A 27871-nucleotide genomic window follows, 5' to 3' on the forward strand; every position below is an offset into this window, starting at 1 on the left:
ATGAAAACACGCAGTGTACCTTTTGACTTCACTTCGTGCCCTTTTTATTAAAAAGGGGCCAAAATAATCGATGCCTACAGAAGAGAATGGAGGTGCAGCAGACCTCAGCCGGGCACAAGGCAAGATGGCCATTTGCTGTTGACCCTTTGGCGCACTCCGTTTTCTGCAAAGCATGCAATCGTTTATCTCCCTTCGAAGTGCGGCAAAGCCCTTTCTGATCCAGAAACGTTGACGCAGCGTGGTCCACGTAAAATGTGTACCAGAGTGACCACAGTCTTCATGGCATTTGCGGATAACTAGTTTTGTGAGGTGGTGGTTAAGGGGCAAAATGATGGGGTGCTTAGCGTCATCGTCTATCGTGGCATTGTCGAGTCTTCCGCCAACTCGGAGCAAGCCCTTGTTGAATTGAGGATTAACTTTCATCCACATGTGGGAAAGTCCATGTCCTTTTAGCTTACATACTGAAATTTCGCCAGCAGTTTCTAACATGGTTATCATCGGTAGGAATTGCTGTCTTTGGACGAACTTCAAAATAGATGTTTCGGAAGAATTGAGCTCGTCCACAGTAAGCTTTCCGGTTTTGACGTTTTTTTTATTCTTCAGGTAGGTTACTTGAAAAATCTTTTTAACCATGCAGTGGCAATCTTTAATTTACGTAAGGAGGAATAGTGCTTAATGAGGCAGTCAACTCCATTTTCCTTGGTCAGGTCTTCGCTTCCTTTCGATATCGTGCAAATGTTCACTGAATCTTCTGGCTTTGATTTAGCTTGTACTCGTGGTGCTACTGGGCAACGGTCTTCTGACTGCCATATAAATTCTGGGCTGCACAGCCACTTAGACTGAAGAAACTTGTGAACGGTCATTCTTCGGGAAGCTGCATCGGCTGGGTTTAGTGCTGTACTAACGTACCGGCACTGGCTGGGGACAATTTGTTTATGGATTTTTACCAATCGATTAGCCTCAAATATCGGAAAACGCTTGCCTTTATTTCTGATCATGAGACGGATGGCGTTTGAGTCTGTCCGAAAAAATGACTCACAATCAGCATACTGAAGCTGGCTTCGTATCCATTTGTCGGCTTCCACGGCTTGAACAGCTGCAACTAGTTCCAGCTGAGGAATTGTTTTCTGCTCTAATGGTGCAACCCTGGCCTTTCCACAAATGAAAGAGCAGTGTATTGAGTTCGAATCGTCCACTAAACGCAAGTATGAAACGAATCCGTATGCCTCTAAAGAAGCATCTGAGAAATGGTGCAACTCCCGATTGACAACACTGCCAAAGCCTTCAGGTGCGAAACAGCGGGGTATAGCAATCCTTTCCAGATCAGACAATTGCTCGAACCAAGTTTTCCATTTGTTGGCTTCTTCTGTTGAAAGCTTATCGTCCCACCCATAATTTTGCCTGATAATTTCTCTTTGCAATAGCCTTGCTACCAAGATCACCGGTGCCGAAAATCCTAACGGGTCGAAAAGTGCATTTACAGCTGAAAGAATAGTACGTCGAGTGAATTTATAATCATGGGGGATCTTTGTGGTGGTAAATTGAAAATGGTCCTCAGTGACGCTCCAATGAACGCCAAGAACTCTTTCCTTGACAGGCTCGTTTAACTGTATGTTTTGCATTGATTTTGCTCTTTCCTTTTCTGGTATAGTGTTCATTACAATTGCACTTGTAGACATCCATTTGGTCAGACGAAATCCACCAATCTGCAGTAATCCAGTAAGATCCCCAATCATTTTTATGGCATCGTTTTCGGTGTCGACCGAAGTTAATAAATCATCCACGTAAAAGTCATTTTCTACAACTTCGGATACTTGTTTGTCAAAGGTGGCGCCAAACTGCCTGGCAGTTTGGCGCATGGCAAATGTTGCGCAGCAAGGTGATGACGTAGCACCGAATATGTGCACAAGCATGCGATGTGGTACAGGTGGTTGGGACAGTTGGCCCTTTGGCCACCACAGGAACTGAAGAGCTCTGCAGTCTTCTACTTTCACTCTGACGCGGTGGAACATGGCTTCAACATCTGCCACAATCGCAATTTGTTTCATTCGAAAACGGGTGAGAACTCCGACCAGACTGTTTACAAGATCTGGTCCTTGTAGCAATGCATTATTTAGGGATTGACCATTGTGTGTGGCGGCACAATCAAATACTACTCTAACTTTGTTTGGCTTGTAGATGTTATGCACTGGGTGGTGTGGTAGATACCACGTAGTGTCGTTTGAGTGCTTTTCATTGTTCGACAACACCTCTGCATAGCCTTTATTGATGTACTCTTGCATAACAGTGACATACATAACTCTCTTGCAACACCGGATCTCGTTGGAATCGTTTTTTAAGTGACTTTAACCTCCTTTCAGCCATATGCTTACTACCCTCGGGCAAGAGAGTACCTTGACGCCATGGTAGCGGAAGATAGTAGTGTCCGTCCCGATGCTCTACATTGTTTTCGAGGAGTTTCATGACATAGCAGTCGTCTATAGAAAATGCCTTCTTCAGTTGACTACTTGGCTTGCATTGAAAATCTTGCTCCCAGGACATCTGTATTTCTTTATCCAGCAGGCTATCACATTTGACAAAGTTTGCAGACACGTATCTCTCCGAAGTATCACCTGCTACGGGGCCAAGTAGGGACCATCCAAAGATTGATCTTACTGCAATGGGTTGACCTGGGTTACCCAATCTAGTTTCTAAAGGACACTGGACTATAGGGTGGTCCGCACCAAGCAACACCAGCACTTCACTACTACTTGCAGTGGGAAATTCTAAACCTTGGAGATGGGGCAGGTCCTTCAGTGTTTGTTCTGGTAACATGGGATTTAGTTCTGCCGGAATTTTATCGATTGCAAGAGCATGACTGATGTCGATACAGTCGTTGCCGTTCAATGCCGAAATAGTAAAGCTTAGCTGTTTCCCTTTCCATCGCTTAGGTCCATTAGCCACAGTGTTGATGACCAATTCGCTGCTCTCCCCAGTCAGGCCCAGAAGGTCACCTAATTTTTGATCACATAGTGTAATTTCGGATCCGGAATCTAAAAGAATGTTTGCTGAAATTGCTTTCCCATTGGCCTGTATGATGGCAGGCACCACGTTTAGATATGCATGGCAGCTAGATCGGACAAAATTATTGTTCAATTGTTGGTTGGCTTCTAACTCTTTTCTAGGTTGGGTCGGTTGAGTCACTTGAGTGTCATGCAGGAGCCCGTTGTGATGTTGTTTGCAACCACGAATTGTGCAATAACTGGCCTTTTTGCATTGCCTAGCATGGTGGTATCGCCCGAAACAGTTAAAGCATCGACCATCCTTTTGAATCACCATCTTCCGATCTTGAATTGAAAGCTCTGCAAAGCTGTTGCAATTATCGAGAAAGTGGCCTGATTTCGAGCAGAATGGGCAGTTGACGGTTGATTGTGCAATGTCAGTTGGTGCCTTGCTATCATGTGTTGTAACGGCATGACATGAACTTCTTGCAGCTGGTGCTTTGGTGTTTGAAAGGAGAGGTAATTCATCTTCTGGATAGGCAGTCACAATGGCCACTTCTCGTTCAACAAATCGGACAAAATCTTCAAAATTGGGAGTTCGCTGTTGGTCGTGATAAATCAAGGCATACTGCCTTTGCCAGTGGCCTTTAAGATCTTGGGGTAGTTTTTCGGCCAACATGAGGATTGAGTCTACACTTATTAAGTCCGCAAAGTCACCACTTGCTTTTAGAGTTTCAAAACATTTTCTTAGCAAAACAGCATAATTGCATATATCATCTTTATTTTTTGACTTTAGCATTGGCCACTTTATTAACTTTTTCTTAAATGCCTGGGCTATAAGTCTGGGTTGTCCAAACCTTTCATACAGGGTTTCTAGGGCTCGTTTGTAGCCTTCTTCAACGGGGACGATTGATGGACAGTGGTCCATAGACTCCCTGGCTTTTCCAATGGTAAACTGCATCAACAATGTCAGTCTTTTTCGATCGCTCGAAAAGACAGAGTGGACGTTTTCAAAGAAATGTTGTTTAAACAGACAATAATCTTCAGGATTTCCCGAAAACTGTAATGATTCAACTTTAGGCATGCTGGCCTGTTCTCCAAAACTTTTTAGTGCACCAGTGAAAAGATTAATTAGTTGCGACTCCTGATTAATATGGTTGGATGTCACATGGTTGGGTGTCACAGTTACGTTAGGAGTGGGATTCCATGAATGAAAAGCTTGTGGGGGTTCTACAGGTACTGGAGAATGGCTAGGAATGAAACCTACATCCATATTAGTACGGCAGGTTGGGGTAGGTTCTGGAGATGGTTTTATCTCGTCGTGGCCAAGATAAACGCAATTTTTAAATAAAGACTCACCGCGTTCAGACCTTTTGAAGTAGCGGTCATCCAGTTGAGGAAAGTCGGTAGGGCTAGCATGCACTTCAGGTTTCAAGGTTTTTGTAAATCCTCGGATTTAAATTGTTGGTACATGGTAGAGGCATTTGCATGAACCGGAGGGCAATCTTGCGAGCTCTGTTTTATCACATTGTCCAGGTCTACAGAGATGTCATTGAGCACTTCGTCTTCGATGACAGCAAGTTGGAGCTCTTTTTTTGCTTGGAGCCTTCTTTGGCTTTGCTCTAAAGCGAGTTCTTCTTCTAGCATTTTACACTTGAGCAATGCTTGTTTTCGTTTTATTTCAGCTTGTTGCCTTGCCTTTGTTTTTCTAGAGAAGCTGGACGCGGAAGAGCCCAGTGATGATCCACTGGCAACACTAGAAGTTTCGTCCATTTCAGCTGTGAACTAGTTTAACTTTCTATGTAGTCTTCTATTAGGGTGTCGGTCAGACCCGAAGATTGACATAGATGTTTGTTTTAGTTTAGCAATCCAAACACAGCTTTTTTCTATTTCTTGAAACAGCTTGTACTTTCTGTCGGTATTACACTGCCAACGCGCTTTGCACTCGATTGCTGTGACTTTAATAAAATGTATTCAACACACAGAACAGGTCCAAATGCTAGCGGTTAAACTAGTTTTTTAACCGACACAATTAATTATTGACTTAAGCTTAATTTAGATTTTCTGCATAATTAACAAACAGTTAGAAATAGAAACGGCAATTCACTACAAACCTTGATAAACACAATCTCAACTACTAAATATTATGCCAGCTACTTCTTATCTTAGTTACGGCTACCTAGTTGCTGGTAAGCGATGAACTGAAAAACCAGCAAGGCAATTGATTGTGACGTCATAGGAAAACGTGGTTGTGACGTCAAGGGAAAATTATGAATAAAACAAAAAGGGGCGACGCGGTCGCTTTATGGATATTACAGTATCGTCGAATGTCAAACAAAACTTGCACGAATTTTCCACAGCCAACACTTTGGTACTTCGGTACTTCCAATAGGCCTACCACTTTTCTCTGAATCGGAATCAACTAGGTTTGAAAGTAATTGTTTCTTATTTATATAGGCTGCAGGACCATACCTCGCTTTGCCATTTAAAAAATTGATTTATATATCGCTTTAAGAGCATTAGCAGAAAAATATGCCAAAAAAGAAAAACACAGTGGGGTTGGTGAAAAACACAATAAATTATTTTCAAACTAATCGCGTACACAGGTAGTCAAGTCAGTGGCGTAGCTAGGGAATGTGCCGCCCGGGGCGGATTCAGATTTTGCCGCCCCTTCAAGAAAAAGCATGTGAAAATGAAATTTAATTGACTTGAAGTGGAATTATTGTATGTTTTGAACCAGTAGCGTAGCCAGTAATTTTGAAAGGGGGGGTTTTAAGGGCCGGCGGGCGAAGCCCGACGGCGTTCTCGTCAAAGACGACACCCAGCGGCGGGGGGTCTGGGGGGCCTCCCCCAGAAAATTTTGAAAAATTACTTTGGATTTGGTGCATTCTGAGAGCATTTTCAACAAAAATGTGGGTATAAATCCCCTAGTATAAATATTCCTGTAAAATGGTGCTGTCCGGTGGCATAGCAAAAGGATAAGATCATGTTTTCTTGGGAATTTTTCGGTAACTTAGTAAAGCTAAGTCTCTACGTTTTCTTGTTGATAATTCCTGGCTGAGATATTTGAATGTTTGGTATTGGCAAAACTCGCTCTTTTAATAGAGTTTCGTTTAAAATTAGGCAAACTGTGTTTTAGAGACATAGAGACTGAAAGCATCATTTTCAATATCGTGACGTCACATGCGTGCCAATGAGGGTTTGTAACCCCCAAACCCCTCCTCCCCCTTGGCTACGCCACTGTTTTGAACGTTTCCATTCTGTTTGCTTTTATTTTCCGTGTACTTTTGCATTATCAACAAAAAAACAAAACGTCCTGTCTGAAAGTGCCGCCCCCCCTAGCTACGCCACTGAGTCAAGTGCTTGCGTACCGACACCGGGACGCCGTACGCGTACCACAGTTTATAGCATCAGTCTATGGCATCAGTATATTAGTATATCAATATATTAGCATTAGTCTATGGCTGGACTTTAGGATTTTTCTTACAACGCATGATGCTACGCTTACCTCCGTGCGAGAGAGAAGCAACAACAACCCAAACAAAGTCGCCGTCAATGGTGACCCATTCATCTGTAAGGGATTCTGTCGAATTTACTGCGAAATGGAAAGAATCTTTTACTGCGCTGGAACAACCGCATGAGTTGAGGTCATGGTCTGTTTTTGAAGCATTCTGGTCCATCTCAGTTGTTTTGTCGGAAAAGGTTCTAGTAAAATATAGACACGTTTTGCAGTAATTTAAGTGATTTCTAATAGTTTTCTTTTTTATTAACCAAGTCTTCACAAAATTAAAAATTACAAAGTGAACAGAAATTCCTTAAACCCAATTATAAACAATTTATTATTAGAAAATAAATAAAACTTTATCAAAAAGGCATCACAATTGGAGCTTACAATACTAGGAATGATTTTTTTTTATTTACGTTCAATGTGGCCGTCTTTCAATTAAATAACTCTCAATTCTTTGTCTGAAGTTCGACCGCGGCACGTAGCTCATCCTGGGGTATTTTAGCCTATTTCTGCAAGAGTGATTGCTTCAGAGCATCAACAATCGGGTGAGCAACGGAACAGACATTTGCCACCAATCGTCTTCGTGTGAGCCTTTGGGGCCGACGGTCCATCCTTTTACCACCCCAGATTTACGATGTTACCGGACTACACTGGAAGGCTACTAGAGAGCAGTCAGTCTTTGGTTTCATCATCCATGACTCGAAGACCTTCCACTCCGTTAGGTGGTTTGAAGATGGTACAGTCATTGATGATGTGGTCTGCGGTCTGTTCCTCGGCACCACATTCACAAGAGGAGGAAGAGGCCATTCCCCATTGGTGCATGGTTGAGCGGAAAATCCCGACGCCCGTATGAAGATGGTTGAAGCGCACCCACGACCCATACCTGTCTTTCTAGTGTCAGGCTAATGGGGCGTGTGTCGGTATCGGAGATGAACGAATGGAGTCTGGTGGTGCTTGACTTCTATTCAGAATTCCATTTATGGTCCGCCCAAGCAGCCGCAGAGATGTCTTGTACTTCAGCTTCGTTGATCAGAAGTTGAGCGGCTGGCACGAATGGGTGTCTTGATTTCAGTCGACAGGGGTGCTCGTTTGGGAGAGAAGAGATCTTGTAGTGGAAAAGATGGTTAAACTTCAGTGCCCGTTGACCGAGGGACATGGTGGCTTCTTGCCAGCGAGAATAGGGAGATTGTCCAATGGTGTGGGACGCAGGCATCCGGTCACTGTGCGCAAGGCGCTGTTAATGACAGTGTCGATGTTATGGCAGTGAGCACTGCGGCACCAAACAGGTGCACAGTACTCTGCTGAAGAGAAAACAAGGGCTAAGGCTACTATACGCAAAGTGTCTGCCCTCGCCCCCCTCTTCAGCTGGAGCCTGCCAGGCGCTTGAGTAGCTGCGGGATGTCAGTTTCTTACGCAGTGCACCAAATCGTGGTGGTACGTGAGAGATCTGTCTAGTGTCACCCCAAGGTACTTTGGTTCGGGGTAGAAGGACAAAGATTTTCCGTTTTTCTGGACATGTAGCTCACGACCAGCTTCCCGATTGTGTAGATGAAAAGCTGCTGCCACAGTTTTGGTTTCGCTGAATTTCAGTCGCTGTTCTGGAGATGTTGAAAAGTTTTTCATGTCCTGGCTCAAGGTGTCTTCTAGAATTTCCCACGACTTTATGGGATGGAGAAATACCAGGTTGTCCGGCATGTCCGCATAAGCGTATTTTACGGAGACCGTGGTTGGCAGGTCGTGGGTGTAGATGTCGTTTTTTAGGCGCTTCAGTCTGCTTCGCCGTGAGTTTCCAGTTATGAGAGTGAAGCTTCGATTCCTAACAAGTTCCATGACATTTGCTTGCCACCATTAACGACAACACACACAAAGGTCCATAGGATTCGAAACAGTCGATAAAGGAGGCCACATTTCCTTGTTCCAGAATCTTGAAAGTTAATATGAGCACCAGTCCCAAGTCTTTCTTGATGTGTGGGATAGTGCACCATCCTATTAGAACGTGAATGGCTGATCTTTGCTGTGTTTCGTCATCTGTTCAAGGGCTGGAACCCAAATATCGTTGGTGTAGCAATTTAAATTGATTTGAACCCCTTGTTTCACGAAAATCAGACGAGACTTACAAGTTTTGGAGATGGCGGCCCACACCATGACAGAACAGGATTTTTAACGGCGTTAAAGTGTTCTTACAGAATCTTTAATATCAGCTGAAGACTTTGCATAAATTCTATCATTCTGATTATCGAACTGAGCTTCAATTGTGAAGAGTTTGTCGTCTGAATAAATGACCTCTTGCTCTGCTATGCCTGCCTTCAGTTCTCTGAGAAGAATCTGTGCTCTTTCTAGTCTCTTTTGAACTGCCGTTTTCTTATCTTGTAAGAAGACAACTAAAGATCCCTATCCACAATGGTTCTCATTGAAGTGTTGCTCACATTCATGTCTTTGGTCATTTGACGAATGGATCTGTTTAGGTTTCTCTTCACCTTTAACCATTTTCTTTGTTTGAGCAGTGCGAGGTCTTCCACTCCTATGAGGATTTTCAGATGTAGCCTACAAAGTTCCTTAAATCTATTTACAACACGGTAAACGGTCGATTTGGCAACCTTTAAGAGCTTAATGATCTCAGAGTTGGTTTTCCTCGCGCGATGGAGCTGAAAGGCTTTTTTTTGGCTTATTTTAGACCTTACAGTTAATGCTTACAATTAGACCTTAATTTTAGAGAATTTAGCAAGATATTTAGCATATTAAAACGCATAGCCTATAAGTGACACTCAATATGTTTAATCATAACATGAAAAAAAGTTCAAGGATTTTCTGTTTACCATGTAATTTGAAGTCTTTCATCTACCTGCTCCGATAGCTTAATTGGTGCAGAGTTTATGAACGAAGAACGCTCAACACCAAGCGGCGCTGCTTTGACTCTCCGGGTGTGCATTTGAGCAACGCATGTCAAGGACATACCACATACCCATACCCACTCACCTAGTGGGTGAAATATTTCATATAGACGACAACATGTCGATGCAGTATATGTAGTCCGAAACGTTGCTCTTTCAATTTCTGTGACCGGCCCTGCGTCAGTGGTTCAAGGCCTCCACAAGTAGGCTATGTAAAACTTCCAGGATTAAGTTCTCCATGAAGCTTTCTCAGACCGAAGATAAACATTCCCAAAATTAATCTATCAATTTACTTATAAAGAACTGAAAGAAAAACAACATTCTCGAAAGTTTATGTGGAAGCAGAAAAACAGTTTAAGTGGTAATAGTTCTATAATTTATTCTCTGTTTCCATTTAAACTTTCGAAAGTGTTTTAACTTTTCAGTCCAATTGATGAAAACATTGTAGGCTAATAATATGAAAACAGATTTTTGGTAGGAGAGTAGCAAGATATAATTTTGGGGAGCGATTGCCCTCCCAAGCCCCTCCTTCCTCGTGTCTACGTCTTTGGTCTACATAGGACAAAAAACTGTTAATTTGTATTTTGGAAAGTTGCGTTTAAAATAATAATAGACGCACATCCATTAGAAAATTAAGGTCGTCAAGAGACAGTAATCCATGGAGAGAAACACTGCTTCCAACTAACCGAGCGTATAACAATTAATCACCTTGTTGTATGATGAAAAAATGTTGCATTGTCAGTATTGGATGAAGATTGGCTGTCCTGGTTTGAATCAGTCTGTAGTCTGTCGGAAACACTTTTTGAGATGTCGTCGTTCTGCAGTATTCATTTTGTCAGTCACTAATTGATTGAAATTACAACTCCTATTCAAACCTACCAAAACTATAGGCTACCATACCTATATTTTCGTTATGGTCAACCACCTTCAACATAATTTAATAAGCTACCGTACCACTGAAGTTTAATTTTCAACTATAAATATAGCCTATAGAAAAATATTTTTTTATTGTCGTAATCGTAATATGTTTCAAGATAATTCACTGTCCAATTTTGGTAAAGAGGTGACTTTCTTCAACTATAAACAGATAAAACCAAGCAACCACACGGCATTTAACATAATATATTTAAACTGAACATAAACTAAGTTATAAACTACGAACGTTTTCGGCCATACACAATTACACATGTTAACCCTTTTCAAGTACCGTAACGAAAAAATAACTGATTTTGCATCTACATTGAAATAAATAACTGATCTACACAATGAATTAAAAACGAAATGCGTAAAAATGAAACGGCAAAGCAGAGGAGAAAGGCACATCCCATGGCGGTTAATTCCGCGAGGCTAGTCATGTATGTACAGTTGTACACATTGTACAGTTCGCACGACGCGAACTGTCCATACATTGGTAGGCTATGTCCACGCGGCATTTGGCCACGAGAGTGAGAGAGCACTTAGATTTAACTAATTTGAACAGAAGAAGTACCATTAAAGACCATATATTCGATTGCCAATTATGTTTAAACAACAAACCATCCTTGAAATCTTTTAGAGCTTTGCGTAAATGTTTCACCGAATTTGACACTAAAATCGACGAGGCTTTGGTAATAAAATCATGCAATCCTCCCCTCAATACGCAGTTGTTTGCCGCAGGTGCTTCTTATTTGCTTAACGTCTTTTCTTAATTCATCATATAATGCGTGTTTGCCTCGCGGAATTAACCGCCATGTGATGTGCCTTTCTCCTCTGCTTTGCCGTTTCATACTTATGCATTTCGTTTTCAATTCATTGTGTAGATCAGTTATTTATTTCAACGTAGATGTAAAATCAGTTATTTTTTCGTTACTTGAAAAGGGTTAACATGTGCATTGTGTATGGCCAAAAACGTTCGTAGTTTATAGTTTATGTTCAGTTTAATATATTATGTTAAATGCCGTGTGGTTGCTTGATTTTATCTGATTATAATTCACTGTCCGTTTTCCAATGAGTGATCATTGTACAAATTCTTTAGTAAACATTTATATTTAAATTTAAAAACATTATAAGACTTTTCTTTTATTTCTTTTGGTACTTGATTCTATAGTTTCACTCCATTAAAACATAGCATCTTCTTACCAGAGTTTGACGTTGTAGAAGGCAAATATAAATCATTCTTTTGGTTCTGACGGGCTTTATGATGATGAATTTCGTTTACAAAAACAAAGCAGCCAGCAAAGGCCCGGGGGCAGCATTTTGTGCACATATTTGTACATAAATTTTGCAGTCTCTAATTTAATAATATCGTCAATTCTGAGAATGTTAAATTGGTGATAAAGAACAGTTGTATTTGTTGACCTCGGCAAAAATAAGCAGGATCGAATGAACTTGTTTGGCGTAAACTGGCGTAAACCGACACTGGCGTATGCCACTGGCGTATGCCACTGGCGTAAACCGACAAACACTAATCTTTTCCTTAATTTCAGCGCTGTTTGCCCGTCTAATTACAAATCTGCTTTGATCAAGTGCCTTATCTCGCGAGCTCGAGACATTTGCTCGAACAATGACTGTTTCAATAATGAAATTAATAAATTACGCTCATACTTTGGTGCTAATCATTATCCGACTTGGTTTTTTAATAAGGTTCTTAGAGGGTTTTTGAATTCGGTTTCCACTACGTCTCCAGTTGAGGAGCCTGATTTCAAAAACTTTCTAACAATCCCGTTTGTTGGCAAGGAATCCAAACGTTTTGCCACAAGTTTGTCCAGATTTATTGCATTGAAGTTTAACGTTAAGATTTTTCCCGTTTATGAAACATTTAAAGCTGGTTATTATTTTCAGTTAAAGTCCAAAACTCCTTTCCGCTTATGTTCTAACGTCGTGTATAAGTTCACTTGCTCGCATGATGCGAGATCGTCATACATTGGTATGACCACGCGACATTTGGTGACGAGAGTGGGAGAGCATTTGAATTTGGCTAATTTTAATAAAAACAGTGCAATTAAAGACCATATTAGAAACTGCCAATCGTGCTCAAATAATAAACCGTCATTGCAGTCTTTTCAAATTGTACGCAAGTGTTTGTCCGAATTCGAAACCAAAATTCATGAGGCATTGATCATCAAATCTTTAAACCCAGGGCTCAACAGGCAATTATTTGCTTGCGGAGCTTCTTACCTTTTAGCAGTTTTTTGATTAAATTATCACGTCTTGTGCTTTTCGCATTACTTTGTTTTGTGCCACTATCTCTTGTGCTTCTGTCTTTCTTGCGTAATCTGCCTGAGTCCTTGTCTGAACAATCAATTATTTTTACCTCTGAAATACTTGACCCGTTGCGCTGTGTAATTTTCAGTTATCATTTTGTGTGAGCGAGGCAGTTTCTCAAATGTTTAGATTTGACCATATTTTTGCTGTGATACTATATGATTCTTTAGCATTTCTTTCAATAATGTATTTTTCTTATAGGCTTGAAAAGGGCTATATGACTAGCCGAAAACGTTCGCTTGTTGTTTTTTGTTTTTATAATGTTAAATGTAGTGTTGGTGCTTAGTTATGTCTGTTTATGATTTAAAAGAGTTACCTCTCTACCCAAATTGTACTAAAATGTGATAAGGTTGGAAGACATTACGTCATGTATTTTCAATACAAATATGAAGTTTGAAATTTATTCTTTTGTTCATAGTCGTAATCCTCCTTCAAAGCGGTATTACAAAGAACAATTTTCGATAAAGGGGGCATCAAGAATATGTCGACACATAGGTGTACGAGCCGGGGGTGCAGGGGGTGCAACCGCACCCCCAATCTGTCGAGAATTTGGGCAAGAATTCATGTTTGGGCAAGATTTTATACCTATCTACCCTCCTTAGTCTTAAAAAAAAAGAATTTTCGGAACATAGCCTACCTTGCTAAAAAAGCTCAAAAAAAACTTGCAGTGATGAAAAGGACCCAAAACCTGTGTTGATGGCAGGCCGGCAGGGGTCAATTTGTAGCTGTTTGTGATGTCCAGTTCGTTTTGGGACTAGAAGTTTTGACATTTATATTTTCATTTACCAATCTCCTGGCAACATAGGCCTACTTCCAGGGAAAGGAAATGGACATAGCAACAGCCCAACAAACTGTACTTGGAACTATTTTCACTACAAGAAATCACAGGAATGAGGAAAAGTTCTTTAACATTTGGAATGATGTTCATAAAGCTTTCAAACACACAATGAACAAGACTCAAGTATTGGTATTTTTTGCATCGTCAGTCAAAACCTTCAAAAAGGATGCAAGCATTGTGTGGTAAAATTACAGCTACAAAAACAGAAAATGAACAAACTGACAGGGAAAGAGCACATGTTGGTGTATACTATGATGCGATTAACAGGGTCACTGCAGAATTACCAGAAAAATTTACGAACAAAAGTTCGAAAGTATGCTACTGCTTTCTCTTCAGTCTTCGAAATTAGCGTCGGCAATTGCCAAGGTGATTGCCGACGCAGATGCATAAATGACGCATTGCCGTTGGCAATAAAAATGCTGAAGCCACACGAGCGTTTGTAAGGACCACAAAATCACAAAAAAAACTAATTTTCTTAGACTACACCAGACTAGGATGTTGATTCAATCTTACAATTGCTGGATGTTTTATTTGGGTAAAGCTACTTCCTACTTCGCCGGCGCTTAGACTACTCTAGTTAATTTTTCGCTTCTTGTTTTACATGTGTTGGTACAATCTTTCCGTAATAAATGTTCACAGCAATTGCCGAGGCAATTTCAACTTTTTCCGTTTGGCCTCGGCAACATTTTTACCGAAGTAAAAATATGCTAATTTCGAAGACTGCTCTTGCAGATGTACCGTAGTGCTGAAAAATAATGCCAACCAACAAAGCTTGAAGTTGATATCTAAATTTTACACCGTGGCACAGGATTTCCTGGAATATCAACTTTTTCACCAACTCACAAACAACAGCGAAATCAAAACTGCTGTACATTTAATTTGTACAACGTACAAAATTCCTAATTTCAAATGAATTAGATAAATCTATGCCCCACTTTGCAAAAGCTGCAAAAATTCTAGCAACAGGTCCTGCAACTTCATGTTTAGCCGAGAGGTCTTTTTCCGGATTACGACGACTGAAGACATATCTGAGACCAACAATGGGCCAAACACGACTGTCAAACTTAGCTTTGTTGTAGCCTACTTGGAAAGACCAACACCAAATAAAGTGGATGTCAATAGCATTGCAGATATATTTGGACAACGAAGCGGGGGAAACAAATACTTCTTTTAAATTTGTGCATACCACCAGTCTACCACTGTATTTAATCTACTAATCAATACTTTTTAGTTCAGTTTTGCAGTTTTAGAGGCATGTACCGGTAGTACTGCATTCTACTGGTTCGTTAGTGTAGTGTCAATTACTCCGTCGTCTGTTGTTGAATATATTTGTACCGGTTTATATTTGTACCGTATAGGCTACTATTTTTCGCAGCAGACAAAATAAAGATTTCTCTCTCTCTCCCTTAATGGTATTACTTATCATACCAATGGCTTTGTGGAAGTCAACAAAAGGCTTTGGGGAAAGGCCTGTGACAGTGCACTGGATCCATTAATAAAATTACAAAAAAAGGTTTTGGGGAAAGAAAATGGCTTTGGGGAAAGGCCTGTGACAGTGCACTGGATCCATTAATAAAATTACAAAAAAAGGTTATAAGAATAATTACGAAACAAAATTACTATGCTCACACTAATTTTTTATTTTTCAAAATGAACATCTTGAAACTAAAAGACATACATAACATTGAAATAAAAAAACATATGTACAAAGTTCATATGAATGAGTATCCGTCTACGTATTGTGATTTATTTACAAATGCTTCATCTATTCATCAGCATAACACAAGATATCAAACAGGCAACAATTATTTTATAAACAGATCAAACACAGAATTTGGCAAGAAGTCCATGCAGGTATTGGGACCAATGCTCTGGTCAGAGGTTCCAAGTAGGCTAAAAAACTTATCATTTCATTGTTTCAAAAAAGAGATCAAAACGTTAATTTTACAAAGCTACAGTGCATCGTAAGTGATATGTTATGGAAACCAACTTGTCAGTTGCTTCGGAAACTTTATTATTCTCTGCTTGCTTCATGGAATTTTGTGTTTTGGCCTACGTTATCATCAATATGTTTTTTTTTTGTGCGTATGCTGTTGTTGAAGCGCGGGAACGTTTCAATTATTATTTTTCTCTTGTAAGCTTATTTTAAATGGCAAAATCGTAATTTCCGTAGGGTGGCAATTGACTAGTAGACCGTATGGTCGTCTCGTTGTCTCCCTGTCGGTATGGGAACTTGTGTAACTTTTGTACTGTGTATTTTGCATATTTCAAACATGTACCTATGTTCCTGTTACTGACAAATAAAACATTGATTGATTGATTGAAGTCTTGTCAGTTAACGCCTTATGCAATTTTTTTTTTCTTGAAGGCTATATTATTGCTTTTTCTTACAAGTGTACTTTTGCTTAGGCGCAGTTGATTATATTTGGGCAAGAATTCTTTCGCACCCCCAAAAAACATGCTTCCCGTACACCTATGTGTCGACATGACTTTTAAGGTTTACGTCAGCTCCGGAGATCAGTAAAATATAAGGTTCTCATTATCGTGATTGTAAGCCGCGGGAAATTTTTTCTCTAAAAAACAGATTTCCGGGAAGCTAAACATTTTTTCCAGCCCTGGTAGAAAACAAGAGAAAACAAATAATATAACAGCGTCTCGTCAGCGTCTTGCATGTCTTGCACCAGTGGCGTAGCCAAGGGAGGGGGGTTCGGGGGTTTCAACCTTTCAAATTGAATTTACGGATGTTAATACATTGTTTAGAAGAAAAGTTTTAGCCTATGATATAATTTCTCGTCAAACTGTGCAAGGATGCAAGCCATCTGCAACTGCTGAGATCCCTTGTTCGATCTAGATTAACATCTAAACAGCTATTCGTTATAAGTTACAAAACTTGAATATATCAGAAATAGCCTAAAGTAACTTCATTGTCTCAAAGCTTTTTGTTTGACACTCATCAAGATATATGACCTCTATGACGTTACATTTTCTAAACTTTGAGTTGACTTCAGAGCATAAAAGTTAGTGACTTACCGGAATAAGATCGTTTTTTGAATCAACCAAGGAGAAAATTGATAAATAATAAAACTGTAAAAATCTCGCAAAAAAAGCAATCAACCTATGTCTCTAAAACAAAGTTTGCCTAATTTTAAACCAAACTGCTGTTCACGAAATTATGGCCAAGTTATCTGTCTCCGTATTGTGACAGATTGTCGCGCAATCGTGACGTCATCATTGCGATGCACTGTCACGCTTGAGCGACAATCTCTCGTCATTCTTTCTCTATTTTTCTAACTTGTGTTTTACAAACGTGTTTCGTCTTCCTTTTACGATGTGTGAATCTAACGGACGGACGTAATAAGAGCGTGAAGTGACTATTCCACATCACAATTGAACCCGTCTCTTGTTAACAATATACCATCAATCTTCACTCAACACACGTGGAACTTGAGTCGAAAGTTAGGAAGAAGACAGGTTGGATAGCAGCTCACATAGCGGTTATCAAAAAGAAAGAACATCTTCAATTGTGTTAAACGGAATGTCACTTCAATCGTGAGTCTGTAGTTACCGTACCCATTTTCAATTGTGTTACGCTGGTCACTTCAATCGTGAAGCTACAAGAATTGTTTTTTGCTGGTGTTGTAAAACACATATTGCTGGCCAACCGAAGCGGCCAAAGAACAGCAATCGAAAAAGCGAAACCAGATCCCCAGCTAGAGAAGTCACTAATTCTACTGTGGGGCAGTATAAGCACGGTTACTTTATACTGCCTGAAGCGGCTGGGGAACGGTCACCAGACCAACAATCCGTCGACGATCGAACTGTCCGAGGAGAGCAAGAAACTGTGTTATTCCACCGACCACAAGACGAAGCGCGCGACGCCATTTTGAAACTGGATCACGTGGACAAAGAGTGCGACGCTTCTCGTAAGGGCAGTGGTGCGAGGACTATTTCCTGCCTCTGGTCAGTGTGTTACTTATTTGATTGTGTATGTTATCGAGCTTTTATAGCAAATTTGTGTAGCCTACTGCAATTTAGTAGTAAAAGTTAATTTGTTGATTACCGTACATATTCCATTTAATAAGTTACTGAAATAACTATGAGTGCCGCTTCCCTTGAGGACTGTCTGTGGGTCTCGGGCGGGCTGGGGAGTGTACAAGAGCCGGTCCGCCGCTCTTTGGTGGGGCGAGGTGGATCTGTCGCGGAGAGTGGGGCCACCGTAGCGCGGCTTCCGGTGAGTGGATCAGTAGTACAATCACAACTGCCCTCAGAGGTCGGTAGAGAGGAGGTTCACCAGGAAGTGTTAGAGCTACAGAATGACAGGGAAGCCCGTCAACGAAGGCGTCAGCTACTTAGTGACATCATTGCGGCCACGAGACAACTTGGGGAACTAAGAAGCAGAGACGAAGTGATAGAATTTGAATCACAGCATGTCAAGGCTCTAGATTGGAGGGTTAGAGACTTTTGTGCCATTACGCAGAAAGAGGACTCCGAACCTCGTGTCGCCCCCGAGTTTGAGATGTTGGTGAGGAGATGTAAGGAACGATGGGAGGAGCTAACAGACTCGCTCCCAGTAAATTCAGCTTCCCTGCCAAACATAACCATTGGGGTCCCTCCCTCATCTGCAGGGAAAAGCAGAAGGTCTGCGCATATTCTAGCTCAGATTGATCTAGAAACTCAATTAGAACAGATTCAAATTGAGAACCGCTTAGATGAGGCGCGAGAGACAAGGAAATTGAAGGAGGCCCGAGAACAGGAAGCCCGAGAAGAGCGTAAGCTGGCCAGAGAGCTTAAGGAGGCCCGGGAATAGGAAGCCCGAGAAGAGCGTAAGCTGGCCAGAGAGCTTAGGGAGTTACAAGTACGTGCAAGCTTGCAGAAGCAGATGGCCATGTCGGAATGCTATACAGAGAAGACACATAGCTTGAGGAGTTATCGCACGCGGGATTCCAAGACGAGCGCCCAGGTGAAAGATGGTCTCCATCTCAAGGAAAGCGAGAAACCAAAAAAAGCCCCTCACTCAGTGTTGTCTAAATTCTGTGCCCATATGGAGGCTGCTAACGAAGCAGACGAGTTAATGGCCCCTAGCTTAAATGTACCTGTCTATGAGAGACCTATTAGACCTCTGCCAGGATTTACTGATACTACTAGGTATATCCCTAAGGGTAGTGCAGTCCACGATGGGTATCATGGCTTACCCCTGCATGAAAGTGACGTGATGGCAAGGAGAGAACAGAAACCGCCCCTAGCCTACGACGGAGCGTGCGAAAAGGCGTCAAGAAAGGACTATCTTGACATGGCCTCGCTTATAAAATATGACGGGTTTTCTATGCCCTTTATTGTTTTTAGAAACGAGATAAATGCTTTGTTAGAAAAATGCCCGTATGAGGATATGAAACTGAGCTTGATTAGAACAGCATGTATTAAAACTGCTGCGCAAGACATAAGCTTGGTGATCAGTAGCACCCCGGGTTACAACGAAGCAATGCGTGCTAATATGGCATTGGAGCGTTTGTCTTTAAGATTTTCTGTTCGCGGCGGTTTTAATTCTGAGGCTTGTGTTAAGAGTATTCAATTTGGACCGCGTGTGTCGGGGGCTGACATTACTGGTTGGCGCAAGTTTCGGGCAGAATTACTAGATTGCCAAATATATGCGGCAGCATACAAGCGGTTGGACTACCTTGAAGGGAAATTTGTCTGTGATCTAGCTAAACGTTTGCCCGTTTATGCGCGTCAACGCTTCATTGATTTCTTAGGTGATCAATTTGGTTGTACGGCGGACCCTTCCTTTGATAGTTTGTTGCAATTTGTCATTGCGGAAGAAAATGCGAAATCAACCGACTTTGGCGTTTGGTTAATGAGTGAGGACCATAAGTCGAGCAATAACCATTCCGTTGGTAAGTCGGAGAGTAAAAGGGACGCGGGTGCATTTCAAGTGAAACATACGGCGGCCAAGGTTGACGGCTATGGTTATGGTAATATAAATTCCGCAACGTCAAAAACGAGTGTCTCGTTGTGTGAGTGTTGCCTTTCGTTTGGTGTGAATGTGGATCATGGTTTGGAGGTATGTCATCGTTTGCAAGGTATGACTGTGGCAAAGCGTGAAGAGTTTTTCTACAAACATTGGCTCTGTTATAATTGTGGAGGAAAGCATCGGGCTAGAGATTGTCGCTGTGCCATAAACTGTGATCAGTGTCAGGATGCTAACTATAAAACGCCGAAGCATTTCGCTATGTTGCATGAATGGTTAATGATAGGCCAGCAAACAAACCAGTTCCAAAGAAGGTACGCGAGTCCGCCGTGGACAAAGTTGACAAGTCTGCGGTTAATAAAACTGGAGTTCAAGGTACAGAAAAATCAGTCTCTTTGAGAAATGTGAAAGTGACACCTTGTAAAGTTTTAAACCGAACAGTTGCTGTGAAGGTCATAAACCCGGCACCTGGCTTAGAAAAGTTGGTGTACTGTCAGCTTGATTATGGATCCCAGATAACGCTGGTATCAAAATCATTGTGTGCAGAGTTGGGGTTACAGCCCTATGAAAACATTTCCTTTACCATGAAAACCTTGAACGGTGATGCGAAAGTTGATACTGGTTTGGTCAAATTTATGGTAAAATCGTTGTCGACTGGTGAGAGTTTTAACATAGATAATGTTGTGTGTTCGACGCCATGGAGCGATGACATTGAAACCTTGCCCCATAAGCAAGAATTGAGTGGTTACAGACATTTTGATGACATTAGTGTGTTTGAATTAGAAAATCGTCAGACTGTGGACATTTTGATAGGCGATGACTGTCCATTCTTGTTAACTGTGCTTGAAGAGCGAGTTGGTAAAACGTTGTATGAGCCGCACGCGATCAATACACCGTTGAGATGGCTAGCCGGTGGAGGGCGGTCTCCTCTCTGTTCGGACAGTCGTGTCACAGTCAGGAAAGTGCAGGTTCGCGATGATCTTGAGAACGTGAACTGGTTAAAACGTGAAAATTTGACGCGCGACTGCATTGCGGATGAATTAAGGCAGGAGTTAAAAGAGGCCACGCTGGCAGATTCGCGGCGTAGCATGTCACTCGCTGATAAGTTTTGGGGTCACTGGACAGATTTCTGCCTACCTAAGTTGCGGGGTCGAAGAAAATGGAGAGACATCTGTCGCAATTTAGACCCCGGAGACTTGGTCCTGTTATGGGATATGAATGATCGGCTTAAAGGAGGGGACTACCGAATCGGCAGAGTGGTTGAAATTTTACCGCAGCATCGAAAGGGAAAAGAGTTTGTGAGAAGGGTGAGGGTGGCTGTGGTAGCATGGGACACTAACACTAAGAAGTCGCACGTTGAAACCGTGCTTCGTGATATTTCTTGCGTTGCTCCGGTAGAGGGCGCGCGGACACGCACTGCTGTGCTCGCTCCAGTTGGTTCGAGCCCCCCAGATGGACGTTAAGGGACGTCACTCATAGAAAATGTGTTCACTTTATTATTAATGTTTAACTGTTTATGACTTGTGTGATGTATGATGCTTATGCTCGCTGTTTACAAATTAAATAGATACAGTCTGGCTGGAACCGTATGTATTTATCAAGTACATATTGTCACTTTGAGTTACGCCAATATCGCTTACAGCAAATTTGCTTGGGATACCTGTGACTTAAGCTGAGCATCTTATTCATTCTTTCACATTTAATTTAGTATCTTCATATGACAACTTTGTTTTGTATAACTTTAGGTGTATGGTGTGTTAGTACTGTAATGTCGTGTGAGCATGGTCCGTTTTAAATACCTTCAGACAGCAGTATGGGACTACAGGTTCATCTACATGACTATGTATGTTATTTATACGACAATATTATGCGGTATTGCTATTATGTTTAATGTGTGTTAGGTATGGCCAATGTTGAGTAATTTCGTTTAGGTAAAAATAATCTTCTGGAAGATGGATATTGTAATATTCATCTTGGAGGCTGCTATGTTCACGAAATTATGGCCAAGTTATCTGTCTCCGTATTGTAACAGATTGTCGCGCAATCGTGACGTCATCATTGCGATGCACTGTCACGCTTGAGCGACAATCTCTCGTCATTCTTTCTCTATTTTTCTAACTTGTGTTTTACAAACGTGTTTCGTCTTCCTTTTACGATGTGTGAATCTAACGGACGGACGTAATAAGAGCGTGAAGTGACTATTCCACATCACAATTGAACCCGTCTCTTGTTAACAATATACCATCAATCTTCACTCAACACACGTGGAACTTGAGTCAAAAGTTAGGAAGAAGACAGGTTGGATAGCAGCTCATATAGCGGTTATCAAAAAGAAAGAACAACTGCATTAAAAAAGCGAGTTTTGCCAATACCAAACATTCAAATATCTCAGTCTGGAATTAGCAACAAGAAAACATAGAGACTTAGCTTTATTTCCGAAAAATGCCGAAGAAAACATGATCTTATCCTTTTGCTATGCCACCGGACAGCACCATTTTACAGAAATATTCATACCCACAATTTTGTTGAAAATGCTCTCAGAATGCACCAAACTAAAAGTAATTTTTCAAAATTTTCTGGGGGCGGCCCCCCAGACCCCCGCCGCTAAGTGTCGCCTTCGGCAAACACGCCATCGGGCTTCGCCCGCCGGCTGTCAACACCTCCCCTTTCAAAATTGTTGACTATGCTACTGTCTTGCACTGTCAATATTTTGCCCCCCCAATGTTGAAGGTCTGGCGGCGCCACTGACCTAGATAGTTTACACATTTCTTCCTTTCGATGGATCGGCCAACAATACAAGAGACTCAGATTTAAACGATCCAACTTAACACTGATCTAAGTGAAGCCAAAAAATTACACAAGTTATGCCTCTAAATGAATTTGCAACTTTTTAGATGGTGACTCATTTTGTGGTAGGCTATTTGTGACGGTATAATGAAACTCACGCTATTGAAGTCATAATAGAATGTCGGTTGTAACTTGTAAGCTGTAGCATTGTTCAGTCAATTTAGTTTTGATAGTTAAGTTCAGATTAATTTTCAGTTTATTTCACTTTCGCGAAGGGACAGGAAGGAACTTTGAGGTCATCGAGTCAATTGTAGGCCTATCATATTTTCATCGCCTAAAAAGAGGACACGTTTTACGCTTGAAGAATCATTTACATCATTTTAGATAATTACAGTATAGGCCTACGCAGCAAAAGTTACCAAACAAAAACATGAAACAGATTGACTGAACGTATAACTTATTTTTTCTCATTTTTAGTGCTTGCCTAAGACAACAAAGGATTTTATATTATTAAAAGATTCAGCAAACAAAAACATGAAACAGATTGACTGAACGTTAAACTTATTTTTTCTCGTTTTTAGTGCTTGCTTAAGACAACAAATGATTTTATATTATTAAAAGAGTCAGCAAAAAGTGAAAAAAATACCTAATTTTTAGACAGTTTCAGTCAGACAGCCATGATGGCAAAAATCTGCAACATGTATCAAATCAGGCACGATCCCCTAGCCAAGCTACTTTTTTCAACAAGGAATGGTCAGCTTTAACGAAATTGTTAAATTATTTTAAAGAAATATGATTAAAACAGTAGGCTGCACATAACCGTTTAAGATGCTAAAATCGGCGTGAACTAACTATCTGTCCCTTTCCTTGCAAAGCTGTGGGCCTATCCATGCAATGATTTCTTTTGCTGGAGGTTAGGTGTTATACACATTGCGCTTATACTGTAGACATTCGTTTCGATTTGTTTCAAGTAACAAGCGAGCTAAACCGAGTTGGTAATCAACAATGTCTACAAGCGTTGTATCAATATAAAACGTATGTAGGTAAAAGAAGAATTTTTGTGAAAGTGTGAGCATGGCCTTTAAAATGTCGTTTAATATCTTGCAGTGAACCAGGCAATGAACGGTCAACAACAGTTCCATAAAATGCGCCAATTTCTTGTAGAATTTATAAAATAAATAGCCTACAAGCCGTCGCTGAAACATGATCAAGCAATGTAATCCCGTTGAGAATATAAGCAAGAAAACCCAAATTGTCAAAAAAGAGGACATTTGAGCATTTTTTAGTGTCCTCGGAGGACAGTTCATTTTTCTTGAAAAAAGAGGACAAATCCTCTTAAAAGAGGACGTATGGTAGCCCTAGTCAATTGCCACCTTTATCATCTGTCTATGGTAGATAGACGGGATTCCTCCATCTTCATGTGTGAAGATTGGTTAGGTTTGTGAAAGGTTTAAAGTTTCAGGTCTGAAATAGATCACTTAGCTTAACTCAGCAAATTTGCAATTATGGTTATTCTTTTCAACTATTGTGCTGCAGATTCCAGAACAAGATTAACTTTGCAATTTTTTTAAGATAATTTTTGTCTATGAAGAGAGTAAAAAAAGTGGAGCTTTTTTTAGAAAAAACAAGAAAGCTAGAGAAGAGGAACTAAAAAAGAATGAAAAAGTCATTTTGAAGTTCGTAAAAATTGCCTCTGCTAAAGAAACAGAAGAGGTTAGCAGTCACAGTAAATCGCTACCTCAAGTTGAGACGGAAGAAATGTAGCCTACCTCAAGCAAAACTAAAATGAAGTGATCATTGAAAGAAGTCAGCCTATGAATGAAACACTTTCAGATAAAAATAAAATAGATGATGGGCTATATATTATTTTCATAACGACGTGGCTATAGCCTACTTGACCAGAAATATTAACTCATAGCATGAGAGTTGAGATGATCAAGTTAGGGCCCGAAAGGTTTAAAAATAAAGAAAGGCCATTCAAGCAAGCGAGTAATTAAAGAAGGAGACAAAGAGAAACAATCCTTTAGTTGTCTCAGAAGTGGTTTTATAAGACGTTAAAGAATGGTGATGATGTTCTCAGATCATGGTTGCTATTTTTAAATAGCCAATTTTTTTGAAGTTTTAAAACTCCTTGAAAATTACCGTACAGTCATTTACGAAACATTTTTGGTACCGTAATCAACTCTCTAACACACGTTTGGTACCCAACTCTCTAAAAAGGGCATGAAAACGTACTAGGCTACCTTTCACCAGCTATTAGTTAATCGAGCTTCTTGGTAAAAAGATCTCTGGAAGAGATAAAGACAGCAAAGTATTTCTTAATTTTTTTTGGCGGAATTTTAAAGAGCTTTTACGGCGGTGTTAAAGGGGGGGGGGGCATTTTGTGCAAAGATCCAAGGGCGGTATATTGCGTTGCTACGCCACTGTGCCTTTGTACAACGTTGTTACAAATCTCTCAATTCTCTTATCATGGCATTAATGTCCTCAGACGCTTTCTATAAAACGACATATTTTAAGCACTACAATGATATGTTGCACATGTCATCCAAGTGACTCCTTACGTCTTGTCTTTTTGTGTTTTGGTTTTAATATGGACAACCTTGTCTGATGTGTGTGTGTGATACACACACATGTCAGACATGTGTGTGTGTCTGATGTGTGTGATATGGACAACAGTGTGTGGTCCTATGAACCACTATGACAAGACCTGTGAGCCACCCTGCTGACCTATGAACCACTACACAAGAAACAAGCAGAAACCACATATAAGAAAACATTTAAATACAGCACGAAATAAAGGTGTTTGAAAAAAGAAAAAATACAGAACACAGCAAAACGTTTTATCGTAAAACCAGATGAATAAGTTCATTAATCTTGTTTTTTTCGTTTGGTTCCAAGCTTGTCCGCTTAGCTTCTTTTACATATTTTGACAAAGTTGTTCTGTCCACATTGTTTGTTTGGCTGCAGTGCGAACAGATAAATTGTTGTTCAAGACATGCTGCACGGCCATTTGCATTTCAACATCAGTGAAAGACCCTCTTGTCTTAACAACTTTATTTGACATATTTTTCAATTCGAGTATAGTCTACAATGTAAATTCCACAAATGAATAGATTATGTTATGCCTTAATTTGACAGCTTAGCATGTAGTTTTTACTTTAATTCATCACTTTTTATTCATTGTAATCATATACTAATCATATTGCCAAAATGGATGTAGCATATAAACCAAATATATGCTGCACCTGTCTTATCTGCTATGAACCATGGCTTACAGGTCATTGTTCAGAGTGGCTCATAGGTCAGTTACCCTAATGCAGCATTTCCTAACCTTTTCGGATTCTAGCACCCATGTAAACAGGCCTGACCAGTCTAGCACCCCCTAACTATTGTTGACATACGACTACTACAGTGCCGACCAAAAGTTTAGTAGAGGCCGAAATTTTGACATGCCTTCAGATCGCTGACGATATATTTTGTAATGAAGTCTCTTGTTGTTTAACAAACTGTGCTGTTGTTTTAACGAAGTTGATTCAGGATTTGGTATTTGACTTTCATTCACCAACAGAAATTCAATTATAATCATATGTAAGTGATTCAACTCTCAAACAACAGCACAGTTTGTTAGGCGACAAAAAATACAAAACATACCGCCAGCGATCAAAAAGCATGTCAAAATTTCGGCGCCGCCATTAAACTTTGGCCTGCACTATTGAAAAGAAAGCGATGTACAAATTGATCATTTTGTTTATTTTTCAAAACTACTATCGTCATTAGTGATAAAAGAAATAGGAAAACCCGAGAATAGTGAAAGAACATGGACAAACTTAAGCATACTTAAGTTATCCAGCTGGGTAACTATAGTTACACATGTATCAATGGGATTTCTGTTGTTGCTTATGTGTGAACAATTTCTCTATTCGAGGCTTCGTGTTGGTCAAAGCCACTCTCATATCGTGGAGCGACCCATGTTGAAGGCGATTCCTTTGTTTTTATTTGGAGCATAGTGGAAAACGCCTTTTCACACAAGTAGGTAGTCGGAAATGGAAAAATTAATTTTAGTGTTGCTCGTGCCAATGCAGGATATGCTGTCAACTGATCACACCAGAAATCAGGAAGCGGAAGGACGAAATTTTGTCCAACAACTCTGATTCACCTGCATGTCAATCAGTTTTAGTTTATTATCATCACTCATGTCTGCCAAGAAGGGCTGCTGTATCCATTCTCTGGATACGAGTGATTTGTGGGAATGTATTTTGCCATGGTGGTTTCTAGAAGCGAGAGGTGAGCAACAATATTACAACAAAGCACCCACCAGGTAAGTTCGCACAATCTACTCAGGATCAATTTGCGTACTTGACTGGGAGATGACTACAATAACAGCAAATCATGTTGGCTACTTCGAAACAGCAATCATTGATATGACAACTGCTGATACTGGCAGAAAGATGAAAAAATGCAGAAAAGTAAAATGTCATTTTTTGGTATTATACTGCATGCATTTAGCACCCCCTACAGTCTATTCCAGCACCCCCGGTTAAGAAACGCTGCCCTAATGCAAGCACATTTTTGGATCTGAACAAAAAAGTTGAGACAGTGACCTGCTCTATGCTAGCTAAAATATAACACGAATCTAATATGCTTTAAATGGTACCTCCTGCAAATTTAATTGAATTATACTTAATCCATCAAAATAAAACATTTACCTGCTACAAAATTTACTTATAGTAGTATAAAATACTATGTGATGCCTAAAACTAATTGGTCTTTCACCACGTTTAAGAAACTTTCTGAGAAACGTTCTTTGTCTCGAAGTCAGGTGACAGTGAGAAATGTGGGCGCTAAAGACTTCTAGAAAAAAAAATAGCGGGGGTGGCTCATAGGATAACTATGGTCATAGGTCCAACATTTTCCCTATCACGTATATTTAAAATCGTTCAAACGTATGTTTATAGAAGCTTTCACCCAGTGCGGTCTTAGGGTATTTCGGGCCCTGTGCGGAATATGCTTTGCGGGCCCCAATGACAATGATCCAATTCAGTAGTGTAGCTAGTGATTTTGAAAGGTGAAGGGGTTTTGACGGCCGGCGGGCGAAGTTGTGTTCGCCGAAAGCTCATTCCAGCTCAGTCATTCCAGCGAATGGACGTGTTTTTTGTGCGCTATCAAGATGCCATCTGGCAAGAAAATTTCAACCAATTTCAGCGAAGAAGACCGACAAGAACTTAAAGAAATAAACAATACAGTAAAGAGTTTAGCTAAAGAAATTAAAATTATAAAAAAGGAACTCAAAGAGAGCAAAAGCCATCTAAAATTACTGAATGAGGAAAATTTGAAACTAAAACAAGCCTTGAATCTAAACATTGCAAAGACCGATGAATTAGAACAATACGGCAGACGTGAAAACTTACGAATCCATGGAGTACCTGAAACCAATTCTAACAGTGACGATGGAGAAGAAACAATATTAAAAATTGGAAAAACACTACACGTTAGTTTGAACGAGAATGAAATTCAGCGAGCGCATCGCCTTGGGAAACAGCGCTCAGGAGGCAAGCCTAGAGCGATCATCGTTCGCTTCTCCAACTGCAAAAAACGGAATGAAATAATTAGAGCGAAGAAAAACCTGAAGGCAAACCACGATTTCAACAATGCCTTTAT

At 40.5% G+C, this 27871-nt stretch overlaps 1 protein-coding gene across 1 annotated transcript; it reads right to left on the reverse strand.

Annotated features, from left to right (window-relative positions):
• Positions 1-608: 608 nt before the first annotated feature.
• Positions 609-4254, reverse strand: LOC145771013 (uncharacterized). Its single transcript, XM_082582754.1, has 2 exons — positions 2394-4254; positions 609-2275 (listed from the first exon to the last, which is right to left on the reverse strand). Exons 1-2 carry the CDS (start codon positions 4252-4254, stop codon positions 609-611), a joined length of 3528 nt encoding a protein of 1175 aa, XP_082438880.1.
• Positions 4255-27871: the final 23617 nt, after the last annotated feature.

The sequence above is a fragment of the Aplidium turbinatum genome, chromosome 5 (genome assembly GCF_918807975.1).
Source record: "Aplidium turbinatum chromosome 5, kaAplTurb1.1, whole genome shotgun sequence".
NCBI lineage: Eukaryota > Metazoa > Chordata > Ascidiacea > Aplousobranchia > Polyclinidae > Aplidium > Aplidium turbinatum.